Below are 15291 nucleotides of genomic sequence, written 5' to 3' on the forward strand. Positions count from 1 at the left end.
TTACACCAAAGAGTAAAGCAAGGAGCCCCCGGCTTTCCGCCTCAGGGGAGAGTGTGAAACAAATGATTTTACCTGCGGGGGTAATCTCCGACCCTTAAGTAATCTAGGGGGCGGGAGGTTTCCAAGCACTGCACCGCCACCCTTCCCTCACTCAAGATGTCTACTGAGGTGGGTGGGGTGATGTGTCAGCGCGTGAGAGCGAGCGCTGTAGACCTGTGAAGCCTGTCTGCAGCCTCGGGGCGACGCTGATCTCGCACCGAGGTGAGGGCTGTGCTAGTAAAATCGGGCTGGTTAAAATATATGCAAAGTTTTAAAAACGCTAATATTATTCAGTAGCGCGTAGAATTACACCAAAGAGTAAAGCAAGGAGCCCCCGGCTTTCCGCCTCAGGGGAGAGTGTGAAACAAATGGTTTTCCAGCGCTCCACATGTTTCTTACACCTATTCAATGGGGAGGCTAGATTATTTGTGTATCGTAACTATGGATTGAGCGTGATAAATACACCCAAGTACTTGAATCCAACGGTCCCAATTTGAATAGGACATGTCCGCGACCGGAGGGCCGCCCACCAGAACAAATAGCACCGACTTTGTCCAGTTTATGGCCAGTCCGGAGTATCTACCAAAAATGGCAAGCACGTCCAGAAAGTTGCGAAAGGAGTCTCTAGGGGTAGTGAGGTAAAGCAAGACATCATCCGCATAAAGCGAGATCTTGTCTTCCCAGTCAGGCGACCATCGTAAGCCCTGTATCGATCTGTCCCATCTGACCCAGGCTGCCAGGGGCTCCATCGCAAGTGCAAAAAGCAGAGGAGACAACGGACATCATTGTCTCATGCCTCTACCCAATGAGAAGTCACCAGACTTGCAATTATTAACCACCACTCTGGCTAGGGGTTTTGCGTACAGCAAGCGAACCCAACCGATAAACTCTTTTCCAAAGCCCAACTTTGCCAACCCCGCAAACAAATATTGGCACTCTACTCTATCAAAAGCCATTGTGGCGTCTAAGGATACTAACACTGCCGGCTCGTGGATCTTCGGGGAGCCGCCAAGGACGCCATGCAGTCTACGCAAGTTCAGTGCCGTGTTACGACGAGGCATGAAACCGGATTGATCCGGGTGGATGAGGGATGTGATCACCTTGACCAGCCTAGTGGACAGGATATTCGCTAAGATTTTGGGTTCTGCGTTAAGAAGCGATATGGGCCTATAAGATGAGTATTGTGTCTTGGATTTACCGGCTTTGTGTATGACCACAATATTGGCCACTCATTGGTCATATGGGAGCTCACCATTCTCCTTGCTTTCCCAGAACATGGCTCGAACGTGTGGGGCGAGTCTACCAGCATTCAGTTTATACAACCCTATCGGTATCCCGTTAGGGTCTGTCGCTTTGCAGGATTTTATCAGCCTGATGGCTTGCACAACTTCGTCGTCCGAAAACGCGGAGTCGGGATGACTTCTGTCTTCCTCTTACAAACTCGGCATTACGACATCTCTAATCATTTCGCTATTGTCGGCTTCTGTAAAAGCATTACCGGTCGTATAAACTTTCCTATAGTATTCCGAAAACTCACATGACTCCCGCCCTTCCAATTCGGGTACCAGCCTACATGCCCTCCCCCCATGCTCAAGCCATGCAATCAGTTAACCGGCTTTATCGCCGTGCTCATATATACGGCTCTGGACGGCATTATTATAGGCCACCGCTCTATCCCTAACAAGATCTTTGTATTCCTCCTGTCGGAGCCTTAGCAAGTGGAGCCCTTCAGGGGTAGGTGACTTGGTCACCTTCTCTTCCAAAAGAATGACCTCCGTCTCTTTCTGGGCCACATCTGCTTGGCTTTTCTTCTTCTTGCCTGACACCATGGACAATACCTCGCCTCTCGCCACCGTTTTGTATGCCTCCCAGAGGGATTGCGGCGAGTCAACAGACCCCAGATTTTCCAGGAAATAACGGTCTGACATCTACAGCACCTCTCTCTTAATGGCTGGGTCTTTCAACTGCCAGGCGCTAATGGGAGTTATCCTCCAGCCACACCCATAATGGAGAGTGGTCAGAAATGCCCCTCCCAAGAAACTTCACCTCTTGGATCATAGTCGCCATTGCCGCAGGCAACAAAACATAATCTATCCTAGATAAACTACCGTGAGCTGCAGATACGTGGGTGTAGTGTGTCAATGTTGGGTTGCGCAAGCGCCAGCTGTCAACCAGCCCCAACGTGTCTAGAAATTCTGGGAGCCACCTTTGTGTTGATCTAAGTACACGCTGTTGATCTAAGCACACGCGGGGGGCTGTGGTCCATCTCTCCGTCTAAGGCCGCATTGAAGTCACCCCCCAAGACTAGATCACCAACTGGCAATGCGGGAAAAACCGCAGCCAAGTCCCGGAAAGTCCCGGCCTGGAGGCCCTGTGGCACATATACAGACAAAAAGGTGACCGTCCTACCCCCCACCCGCCCCGAGACTCCCGCATATCTGCCCCTTTGATCCACCCAAGTGCTTTCACCGACAGAGGAAAGAAGTTCTTGACCAGTACACCGACTCCCCGAGAGCCAGTGGTAAACCCAGCATGCACCTCCAACCTATACCCCCCTTTATGGAGGGCCATGCATCTATTACCGACTAAGTGTGTCTCCTGCAGTAATACCACATCCGGGGAGTGTAGTCTGATAAGTTGGCTGACCATCCCTCTCTTGATCTCGTCACCCAAGCCATTCACATTCCAGCTCAGAACTCTCATCCCTGAACCTCGACTTCTCTGCCCCATTCAACCCACGTGTAAAACGTCTCTCTACATTGATGTCACCTGAGGCAAAAGGGAAAGGAAAAAGAAAACCAAAAGAAACACAACAATCAGAAAAAAACATACCCATCCCACCTCCCCCCACCCTGCACCCCTGCTCACGGCATTTGCCTACCCCCAACTCGCAGTGTGCCTGTCGCCCCATACTTAAACTAATAACTATCTAAATATAGATCAGAGGCAGAAGCCCGAGCCCCGCATCACCGCCCCCGCCCGTAGGAAACATGTCTTACGCCTGGAGCCATACCCCGCGGAAGGAAACAACTACACAGGATTAACCCCTTCGACGCTGATGACGAGCTGGGCTCATCATGAGGTAGCCTCCTCGCACGCTCATGACGAGCCCAGCTCGTCACGTAAAGTGCGCTTTTGAAAAAGTCAGCGTACGAGCGGAATTCCGCCCGCACGCATGCGGTTAACTAACAAGCAGTACCCACCTTCACCAGCCCACGCTACTCCAGCTACAGTGGTACTTATCATTCCTGTTCCAGAGCACCATGTCTATCTCCGCCGCCCCCCTCCAGGGAGTCCCCTTGAGGGGAGAGACTCTCCAACCAATCTGAGGCAATCTCTGGGTTATCAAAGAACCAGGCCTCCCCCCCACTTCAACTCGTAATTTGGCCGGGTACATGGCATATTTGAAACCCTTGTCTCTGATCCGCTTCTTGACTCCCATGAAACTCTGTCGCCGCCTCTGGACCGCCTGAGTAAAGTCCGGAAAGAAGGTGAGGGTGGAGTTCTCATAATTCAAGGGACCACCGGATCTAGAAGCCTGCAGGATAGCGTCTCTATCTCTGAAATTGAGCGCCCTCGCGATCATCGGACGTGGTGGAGCCCCCGGCTTGGGTCGCCCTCCCGGAATTCTATGGGCACGCTCAATCGTAAAAAAGTTACTCAGTCCTTTCGGCTGCAGATGTTTAAGAACAATGTCTTCAACAAAGAGATCTGGGGGTCAAACCTTCAGCCTTCTCCGGAACGCCAATTATCCGCATATTATTCCTCCGAGCTCGCCCTTCATAATCATCCAGCTTGCAGCTCGTCGAGTCGCTGGCCTCCTTGAGCGCACGGACCTCCCGCTGTAACTCTGACACATCATCAGTCAAGCTTGCAATTTTGATGTCGATCGATTTGACCTTCTCACTAGTTTTGGTGAGATCAGCGCGGAACAGGTTGACTTCAATGGACACAGTGTCCAGCTTATGATCTAATGACGCCATCTCCTGCCCCAGAGAGGCCTTAACACTTGAGATAGAGCCCATCACATCCTCCAGCGTAGGTTCCGCCACTGAATGAGCAGATTCTTTACTTCCTGCCAACATCTGCCCCGGTCCGGAAGGCGAGCCCTTGGGCAATGTATATTGATCCAGGTTGTTGGATTGGATGGAGCAGGATCCCTTAGTTGACCTGGGCTGCGGCTTTTCGCTCTCTGATCGCGCCGCCATCCGGAGTCAATATGCGGGGGATCACCTACCCACGGCCAGTAAATGTGCAACGATAGTCGGCCCAGAAACACCCCCGTCGACCACAGTGTCTAGCACACCAGCCTCTCACCGGAGATATCAGCTTCCCCTCCAAGAATTGCTCATCAGCCTCGTCAGGTGGGCGCTGCAGGTTGTTCAGGCCACCGCGCGGAACCACAGGACCGTCTCCTCCTCAAGCGGCAGCACCGGAGCCATGGACGCGAGATGGAGACCCACGTTGCCTGAAGGACAGCGTCCACCGATGGCTCAGCAGCCCGAGGGGTCTCCCAACATCATAGCGCTCAGCCCGTCACCGGTTTCACCAGGCCAAACAGGGACACCCAAAGAATACGTCCCCAACCAACCACAATCCAGGGAAGGCCACAGGATGGTGACCGCCAGCACCCCAGGTCTTCTGGGAGGTCTCGTACTTAATCAGCGACTCGGGTCCCCACAGCCCATTCGCTGCGCCCCCGTGAAAGTCCAGACCCCTCAGGCCAAGCGAATGGGCGGCAAAAGCAGCAAAGGGGCCCTCTGTTAGTTAATATGGGCAGTGTCTGTGGCAATATACAGTTCAGCCCAGTGCCTCTTACAATATGGCTCACCGCCTCAGACAGCCGGGTACAATCCTGAGCAGGGCCCTCCAGGCAAGCACAGTCTGGCCATGGGCTCTCGGACAGCAAGGCAGGGGGCCAAATCCAGCCCCGAGACCCTCCGCAGACACAGCGACGGCCGAGGGGACCTGTGATCACCCGGGTCCCCGGATTACACCACAGCAGTCGTTCCCAGCAGGGGGGGGGGGGGACCCACACCACCGGGCCGCCGCCTGACCCTCGCGAGACTTCCGCACACCGACCGGAGCCCCGCCGCCACTGTCCAGGGGTCTCCGGTCGAGTTTCTAATGCCGGATGTAAAGTGGCAGGGAAATTTCGGTCGGCGCCGCCAATGTTGATAGACTCGGCGCCGGCCGCCTCTACCACTCGAGTCCCCGGCTTCTAAGGCAGAGGAGGCCCAAGTTCCTCTGGCGCGGTTCTCCCTCCCAGGGCGACGTCACGGGCCCGGAGCAACACCACCGCACACAGCTTGTCCTCCGCCCGGTCGGCCACTTAAAAGCGCCACAGGATGTTAGCAGGATGATGGGGGGCGAGGCGCGTGTCAGAGGGAGCCACTGGCCTACGCGGCCATCTTGGGTGCCCGCGTAGCTCCGCCTCCCATGGTAGCTTATTTAATTTCACAATTGATTAATATACAATTACTTTTTCAAAGTAAACGTGTAGCCTAAGAACTGTTAAAAAATTTAAGCAGTGACATTAGGCATATGCTACATAAAAAACTATGGGACCACATTCTAAGTTTGTAATGGCAATAAGGAAATCAGGATCTTTCAATAAACTTACAGGGATCACTAGCCAGGACCTGGTCAGTCACTTACTCTCTAAAATATTCTGCCCATTCGACTCCAAAGAATGTTTTCTTTTACTTTCACAGCTATGTGAGTCTGATTAGAATTTACATGTCTGTAGATGGAGTGTGAGGATGGTCGGTGCTCCAGGAAAAATAAGGTTTTACTGATAAAGAACTCACCATTTACCAAGAAAACCTTTTATTCTGCGTAAATTGATTCCCATTACACTGCGATCATATAACACAGTCATGATGTGTTTTATACCATGGCACAACTGGATGACAATAAGTGGGCATCTTTAATAAGGCTTATGCGCGAGCCATGCCTCATCATTTTTTATTTAATGTCGATTTATATAGCACAAACTCAAGCCAAAGCGCTTTACATGAGCACCGGTTACGTTACACAAGGACACTTTCAGCCGCAGGGAGATTAAGTGATTTGCCCAGACTCACAGAATGTGGACGCGACCCCGAGGCTCGACCTTGGTTTTCAGAGCTTGCACTTTTCTGCTCTCAAAACAAGATCTTCTTCTGACAGTTTGGTGCAGTTTTCCTGTAAAATTTGTATTTGTTCATTTGTACTCCTTGTGAAGACTAACACATCATGAAAGCATTTCACGTTTGAAACATCACGCGCTGAAACATGGATGCAAGACCAAACAGAATATGTTTATGCTTGAAGACCCCAAATGGAGTCACAAATGCAGTAAAAGTTTCTACTAGTTCAATTCAATAGTAGGCACTGCGAAGATCAGGAGTTGAAAGTACAGTGGCTCCATTCAGCATAGATAACAGTACTTTTATTTTGAGTAGAGGGTGACTGTCCACTATGATGATGGTGTTCAGGGCCCTGAGATTCACGCACAGTCCCTTTTATTGCATTAGCTTCCTTTATCAATACTACTGGTAATATCCAATCTGAGAACTCTGTTTCCTCTATAATGTCTAATTTTTGTAGCTTCTTCAAAAAGTTTAATAAGTCCTTCCAAACACTTAAAGACAAATTCCCTAATTTCTGCTTCATCGAGTGGCAGCCCTCCTGAGTTTTATACGTTGGCAAATGCCTTTAATTTGCAAATCTTTGCGTTGAAGACTGCAGTAAACAAGTGAATAATCTGAGAACCCAACTCCTCTTCTGTGACCTCTATCCTGGGGTCCAAAGCACATAGATTCATGGACATTTTGAGGTGCCTTTGATCTCTCAATTGTAGGATGCATATGCTTCTTTTTGCCACATAAAACTTTATTTATGCTATCATCGCTTTGAATTTAGCTGGGGTTACAAAGTACCCCAGAAAGTTAGTCCTATATCCATCTTAAGTCTCAGCTCTGACGTTGGGCTCCAGATGCTCCTGTACTTTTGTGGAGAACAAGGAATCAAAGGTTTCTATTGATATAATATTAAATGGTGAGCCATAGTACACCGTTAAATGTCAAGTCAAATCTTAAAAGTGTAAATGTGGATATGGGAGGGATAGAGGGCCTCTCCTTATGGGTGTCATCAGAGTCCTGCTCGATCAGTACCATCCCTTAATAGACTGTGTGTCCTTCATCACCTCTTTCTGAGGTCACATCCTCTAACAATTTACCATTTTTGCTTTCTTACTCCTGCCGTCTTCACAGCATACTCTTGGAAATGTTTTTGGTGTTTAAATTAACCACATTCTTTAATGAAGGATGGGAACCCATTGTAATTAGCTTAATCAGTGTTGCTGCCATATCTGTAGCAGCTCAACTTTGAATCATTTCTGTAAGACTTGCAAAAGATAATTTTGTTGGGTCTGGCACTAGTGTAGCAAACTTCATACTCCTTTTCAAATTGTTATCTTTGACCTCCTTGATCCAAGGAATGGATTATTCCATTGGATTTGGGGATTTAATTACATCTTTCAAAGAGGGATCCCCTAATCCCCAAGGTGTTTATTTAATACACGCATTGTTACTACTGACCATCTCTGATCAGTAAATCAGTTGTAGTTCCAAAACAGTTTTTTTAAATAAACTTTTCAAAGAAGTGAGAAAGTCATTGAGGCTCTAATTTTCTCTATGTTGACATGTATAAAAATGATAGTGCTCAAGGTCTTACTAATTGTAATCTTGAAATGTTCCTCCAGCCTCATCATAGCCACTTCAAAGTCATCTTCCCCTTCTGGTGCTTTGACTTTGGGAAATTATCTAAACATTCCTTGCCCTTCTGATCCCAGTAAATGTAAACAAATGTTCTTTCTTCTTCCCACTGGCATTTTATCACCATCAATAGACTATATATTTAAAAAAAATCTTCTTTCCCTGTTTCGATTCTAATGGAGGTCCACCTTTATTTTGCAGGAACTTCTGAGGTGGTTCAAACTGCATTTTGAAGGGTAAGAGTGTGTCAACTTATGAGTATATGAAAAAAACGTCACTCTAATTAACATACAAGAGGTAGCTTGCAGGACCACATAATGGTAAATATAAAATGAAAGATTAACTTACATATAAAAGGCAATGACAAGGAGGCAAAGGTGCAACCAGGATACAGGTGATAAGGCTTAATATGCACCCACTGCAATGTCTCTTCATATATATATATATGTGTATCCGTGAAAAAGATCTGAAACATCTGATGTGTACCTGAACACACGAATTACATAATATTTTAAATTCTTTGTAGACTTCTCAGTAAAGAAAATGAAACTCTGAAAGAGTCTGTTTGCAAAGTCAATAATTGATCAGCCAAGGCATGTTGCCACCTTAAGTTTCTTTTGCAATCGTAGATGAGAAAAAATAATTGTAGGTTCTTATTCATGTAAAAGGCACTTTTTATGACTTAGTTGAATTGAGGAATCAGACAAAGACTAGAATACAAGATCACTTGCATGTTTCTCACTTCTGGCTTTGTTGTTGGAGATACCCCAAATTACTGGAAACAAACTATCAGAGGATAACAGTTCTTTTAATCTGTGGGTGTGGGTATTTCTGGTTTAGATGAACAAGTTACTTACCTTATGTAATGCTATTTTTCGTTGCTATTGTAGCTAACTGCAGGTTCTATACCTTTAGAGTATCCACAGGCATCATACTAGACCTGGAAGATTTAAACAAAATAGATTCCACACACTGTGTGAGTCCACATCTCCTTCGTTCTTCCCCTGAACTGACAATAGATCTGCATGTAAGTGCCACCCCTGCGTGACGTCATTTTCTTTCTTGACCCTATCCACACCTTTGGAGGTGGAGTCCAAGATTAATTTGGTAGAGGATGTGGTTTAACGGCTAGGGCAGCAACCTCAAATCTGGGGAACTGGGTTTGAGTCTCGGCAATGTCGGTCAACATCCTGTGATTCTGGGCAAATCACTTAATCTCTCTGTGCCTAACAAAAATGAATGTGTCCTTGTGTAATGCAATTGGTGCTCGGGGAAAAAACAGAGGTACCCGTGTTCGGATTTCCAGTTTGAGATTTATTTAGGCTCAGGTAATGTCAAAGTAAAGTGCAGAAATGATTGGTGGTTAAGATGCTGAAAGGTGTGGATGTCAATGGTATAAGTGAGACAACGCATGGCATGTCGGAATGGTAGAAGGAGTGTAACTCTCCTTCATGGTCCTCCTACCCATGGCTGCTGGGCATTAAAGATGCCAGGTGGCACAGAGAGCAGTATAAACAGGGTCTGCTGTCTATGCTCTTGTGGTTAGCATAGATACAGAGATCACTTTGTGTACAATGTTTATGGCCAAGTTCTTCCCCATGAGGGTCAAGTAAATGTACACAAACATGTGTTAGGCTGGCTTGACCTCAAGGTCTTCTTGCTTACTGGAATTCTCTATCTTCCAATAACCATATGCATCCACACAAATGCTCTTCCATCTTGTAACCTCGGTTGTCCAGAGCTTACAGGAACACTTCCAATATTTTAATAATCTACCACAGTCATGAAAGGACTTTGCAGATCAGCTCCTGGCAACCTTGGAAACCCTACCCCACAAATCTCAGCAGTCAGAAAGGTTGTGTTTGGATGATAGACATTCACAGATGCAGGCTTTGCAGAGTGTTGGGAGAGTTTGTCATCTGCGATTGCTTGGGAAGATAAACAGATTGTAAGACATGTGAACATAATTTTAGTAGGAGAAGACAATCTTTTTCTGCAAATCTAGAGATCCCTATCCATCAAATTAATGCTGTTGCTGGGTTTCTAGATATGTTTTAGCAGTTTTTCCCACCCTACCAACTAATATGATAAGCTGGAAGTTACACACTTTGGCAAATGTTGCATTGTGCTACATATATTTTCAGAAGCTCCATCCTATCTGTTTGTGCCCACCATTTTTATAACGACTAAGGGCCAGATTTATAATCTGGCAGATAGCATGTTTCTCCGCCAGGAGAATGGAGTATTTTACTCTGACACGCTGATGGAGGAACAATCCACCAAATTTAGAAAAGCAGACGGTCGTTTCCTAAAGCATTGCGAGGAACCACCAACATAACGCAGCCCTGCACCGGAAATAAAAAAAAGAAAATGTAAAGTCTACCTCTGATGGTCCTTAATCCACATGGCCATCAGAGCAGAATAATCACTTTAGAGATGGAGTAGTCTCCGCTGTGGTTCATCCCCAGCTACATCAGGTGGCTGGACCATTATCTTGTAGTATGCATACTCCATTTTTGTTGAAATGGAGTGTACATGCTGCCCAGATATGTATTAGGCCCTAAGTTTTGCTTGAGTTTTGGAGGTAAGTATACACAAGACCTTGATCAACTATTAAGTTCATATTCAGTTTGGTCACTCCCTACACAAAAGAATTACTCTGGGGGCAAAAGGAAGGGGTTGGTTATGTCACAAATCACTGTAGGAATGCTAATGTTTATATTTTAAATGGGCATCAGTCACTTGTACCTTGAAAAATATGCTGTCCTTTAAAATGTCTTCTCTATTGTTTCACAAGAAAATTAAATCACCCAAATTAATTTACAGCTCTTGGCAGGGAATGGCAAGGGGTTGCTGTGATTTAGTGTGACCATGTAACAAGTACCTCATTAATTAAAATGTATTATTTTTAAGTGAAATTGCTTTGACTTATTTACTTTTCATCTTTTTTTACTACTGTTTTCATCACTTTTTTTTAGTAACTTCAAATTGAGCTTCCTATATGTACTCTTCTGTTATCGTAATCCTTTTTATTTGTCTTACTTGTATTTAATCTCTTCTTTTCCCATACCCTTTATTTTTCTTTTTCTTTCCCTTTCTTCTGTTTTGCCCTGTTTGTTCTGGCTTCCTTCTTTTTTGGTCGAGCCTAGGCAGTGCACATGCTCTGTCTGCAAGACCTGTTGTAGTCAACAAAACCACTTTATTCCCACCTGCTACTTACCATTGGTTCACCCGTATGCATCCTGCAGCACACATAGAAACAGCAAATTGTCACAAGTTATTGTTCATGTGCAGAAAGGTGTCTCTTCCTGCCTAAAAACAATCATTAAAGAAAGACGAGTTACAAAGTTTATGCGCAGAAAAGGGCACCTTCCTGCACATGAACGATCATTCCCCGCAAGGCAGGCACCCTTGCACTATGATGCAAGGGTGTCTGAGTTGGTGCTAGGCAGCTAAATTTAGCACCAGCGCTAGGAGAAAAGTAGGGGTACACCAAATTCTTGTAAATACGGTGCATCCCTGCATTTTCAGAATGGCGAAGAGCAGCATTTGCAATTTTGGCTTATTGCTGCACTACACTATTTTCTTGTAAATATGCCCCTAAATTAGAGTTCCAACAGTGGCAGTACTTCCTTTATTGTTGGATGTTGGCTGCACCCTTGTGCATCTCTTTTGTTAAAAAATGTTGTACAAAGTACAGAGGCAAGCTTGAGGTGAAACTGAATTCAAGGGTAGACTTCTTCCCCGTAGGATGGGTCCATCCTCAGCCAGAAAGGGAAAAGACCAGCTGGAATTAATAATTTTCAAGTCAAATAATGAACCTACTGTTTGTCTTAGGAGTGCTTTTAAAGTGAATAAATGAGTTGGTTTTTTAGGACTGGAAGTGCCAGTTCCCGAATAGCATAGGGCTGTGATCCTTACTGAATTTGAGATGGGCGTGCTCACAATGTAATTTTAAAATTATGATAATCATATCTAGCAGATGGATAAGATCCTCCTGTGTATTTCAAGCATTGATGTCTTAGCATGCGTTGCAAATCTGTCTCATCCATCCCATCTGGAAAATATCAACCAGCTAGCATATCGATGGGCCCTTACACCAGTCTTAGCAATTGGAAGGCAACTCCTTCAATGAGCCTTTTTGTCTATCAGTCAATTTTTCTCACAATCTCTTAGTCGGTCCTATGCTCTGTTCACATACTGTAGATGGCTGCCTTCCCTGCTATAGGTCTGAAACGTTTGTAGGCATATTCTTGCAATATATCCTCCTGCAAGACTCAAATATTGGGAAGGTTAACTTTATCAATATGCCCTCCTATGTCTCACATGTTGAAAAGGTCTTAAGTAGAAACTAGTGCAACTCCTGGTATTTGTGAATTATGCTGTACTTCTCAGCCTTACTAAGACATCAGTGCACTGTCTGCTAGGCACCTTTTCCTAATACCGCCAAACAGAAAGGTATCGGAATAAATGTTTGATCTAACAAAAACAACTGTTGTTGGATTTCTAGGTTTCTTAAAATATGTTTGAGATAAGAGACAAGAAGGTGGAGAAGGCAGCAGCTTCTTGTTTAGGAGTCAGGTATATGAAGAACCTGGCTAGAAGAATATAATGGAAAAACATAGCAGACTGTAAAGGTTTACAGTGACAAATCTGTGCCCACTGCTGTGTACCACAAGAAAATATCCTGATGCGTTGAAAATAAAAAATAGTTTAATTAGAGAGAATAGATTTCTTGTTGAATCTAGGAACAAATACTCTGATTGCCTAAATAGTATTATTAGTATTCTCCTTTTTGAAAAAGTTCAAATTCATTCCTGCTTGGCTCTAGATAATAGTATGGTCAAATACCCTTGGAATGATTTATAGGGACACAATGAAATAATTATTACTGCAGCTTGGATACGTTGGTATTTTACGAGTATCCTATGCATGGATAAGCTCCATGTAACTGTTTAAAAGATATAAATTGTGCGATCAAATATGTCTTTCATGCTAATACCTGTATGAAACTGCCCGGCATGATTAATAATGCACATTACCTTGTACTTTACATTTCTCCATAATGTAAACCAGTACATTATTCTAATTGTTCAAAGTATTCTCTGTATTTTGCAGAGAAAGTAGTAATGCACAACTTGTTCTGCATTGATGAGCCGTACTATCTGTCTTAAACGTTGTCATGTAGTTCCTATAAAAACCTATACAGAATGTGCGCGTTCGGACGACATACACTGTAGGATTGGTGTTAGACTGATTCTGAACATCCCCGCTGGATATGTTGACCTTCTGTATCAGCTAGCTCACAGTGCCACTAGAATCTCCTCTTACCAAGGAGAGAATAGTTCCTGGCAACCATCGAACATGACAACCCCTCAGGACTGTGGAAACAGTATACTACCTTTCTCTCAGTCACTCGTGCTCACTTTGTTTCAGAGAGATACACAGAATAAACGGTCTGGACATTTTTTCAATAACAATTTATTGAACAGTCGTTATTCTAGTGTAAAATATGAGCTGCAACCACTACTAGTCAGTAACAGATATACATGATTAGAACCACTATGAAAGTAAAAGGATGTTAGAGTTCTACCACCTTGCAATGATCATGAATACATATGAGTATATAAAATAGATGATAATAAAAGTGCGTACTCCTACGATGCCTCCCTAACTATATGTATCTAAATGTACCTAGCACATGTGTAGGTATTAAGCCAAGATTCCCTCTAGGGTAAAGTCAACCGCATTACTTGGTTTGAGAGACTGTGTGTCCTGTTCTCAGGTTGGACACCTCGCAAGGAATGTTAGGCCACTGCAAGCTGGAGTGTCTGTATGCAGGAACTTCAGCGTCTTTGGCCAGTGTGTCGGTCAGGAAATCCTGGTCTCCTCTGGATGTCTTAGCAAGATGTGATGTATATAAACCCATAGGTCTCCGCAGGGGTTCTACCTTGCAGTATTACTTTGTCGGTCTTAGGATGATGTCAGGAATTAACTTTGTACATAGATATTATACAGGAGATGGCAGTCCTGCTGTGCTTCCAAGAATCCTCATGCATAATGTATGAGGCTTTTACCAGGGAAAATCCTGCATTCTGAGTACAGTGTCGTATCTAGGTAAAAGGTCATTCCCTAAGAACCATTATGTATGTAATGTAGGGGAGAATATAGGTGAAGGGTTATGATGTTACCTGAGACTATATTAGGGTACTTATATGGAATATAACAATGTTTGGGAACATTAATGTGTCTGCCTCCCTGTCTCAAAAGGCCTGACATTGCAGAGGTAGGGGTTGACAAACTGCAACATCTTCTATACCTAAACAAATACATTATTTTAGTATTCCTACAGAAGACTAAGACCAGCTTCTAAATGAGTGCTGGCTACATATATCTACACATATACTATATTCTGTGCCAATATTAAATCTCTAAGGGAGAATTTAGAATACATTCCTCCTACAAATACCAGCATTCCTACTTTTTAGTTTTCCTTTCCATCAAATTGTTCACTCTAAATGACCCATTTATTTTCAATTGATAATGGTAATAAAAAGAAAAATTTCCTCCCCCATCAACTTGACAAATTATAATTTTTTTGTTTTCTTCCAGTGGAAATCCATCTTGATCCAGACACAGCTCATCCTAATCTGGTGATTGCCACAGACCAGAAGAGCGTGAGGATTGGAGACAAGAGAAGGAACCTGGACAACAGTCTGAAACGATTCATCTATTATCCCCTAATCCTAGGGTGTGAAGGCTTCAACACAGGAAAACACTACTGGGAGGTGGATGTTGGAGATATGCCAGCATGGGATGTAGGGGTCTGTGAAAAGTCCATCAGCAGGAAGGCCAAAGATATCAACCTCTCGCCTGAGGAAGGCTGCTGGAGGGTCTACCTGAGAGATGATAATCAGTACTGGGCCGGCTGTGCCCCAGATATCCAGATTACTCCCAAAGAAAAGCCTAGGGTTATTGGTGTCTTTCTGGAGTATGAGGAGGGGAAAGTTTCATTTTATAGTGTGAATGGAAAGTCATTGTTGTTCAGATTCAGATGCAATTTCAGTCAAATTCTTCTACCATATTTCTATCCTGGTTCCTTTGAAAAAGGGAGAAATGCTGGCATCTTGAGAATCAATCCAGTGACCGGATGGGAGTGAACAAAACCAACAACCTGAACAATTGTACCACTCAAAAATGTCTACTCATCTTCCCTTGCAATCAAGCATTAAAATGTCTGTTTGACAAATCTCATGTTTGTCTAAGTGAGTTTCTTTCAGAAGGTCATTAAAACCGAGGTCAGATGAGTGCGAATGATGCTAACTCATGATTCTCACAATTCTTACTCGTCTCACTTTGGATCATCTGTGTGGATGTTTATGTAGTATATCTAGGGTGTATATCTGCTCAAGTCACAAATAAATATTTCTTCTCCTTTTCCTCTGTCAAAGGCTATGAGATATTAGCAAAAATCAAGTAGTATACAGAAAAT

At 44.5% G+C, this 15291-nt stretch overlaps 1 protein-coding gene across 1 annotated transcript in view; it reads left to right on the plus strand.

Moving 5' to 3' along the window:
• The window catches only part of LOC144753953 (E3 ubiquitin-protein ligase TRIM39-like), a 160003-nt gene extending 144950 nt beyond the window's left edge, over window positions 1-15053 (plus strand). Inside the window, exon 7 of the mRNA XM_078641477.1 lies at window positions 14412-15053. Coding sequence (XP_078497603.1) covers window positions 14412-14959 — 548 coding nt within the window. The 3' untranslated portion in view covers window positions 14960-15053. The remainder of the gene's footprint in view (window positions 1-14411) is intronic.
• The last annotated feature ends 238 nt before the right edge of the window (window positions 15054-15291 follow it).

The sequence above is a fragment of the Lissotriton helveticus genome, chromosome 5_1, assembly GCF_964261635.1.
Source record: "Lissotriton helveticus chromosome 5_1, aLisHel1.1, whole genome shotgun sequence".
NCBI lineage: Eukaryota > Metazoa > Chordata > Amphibia > Caudata > Salamandridae > Lissotriton > Lissotriton helveticus.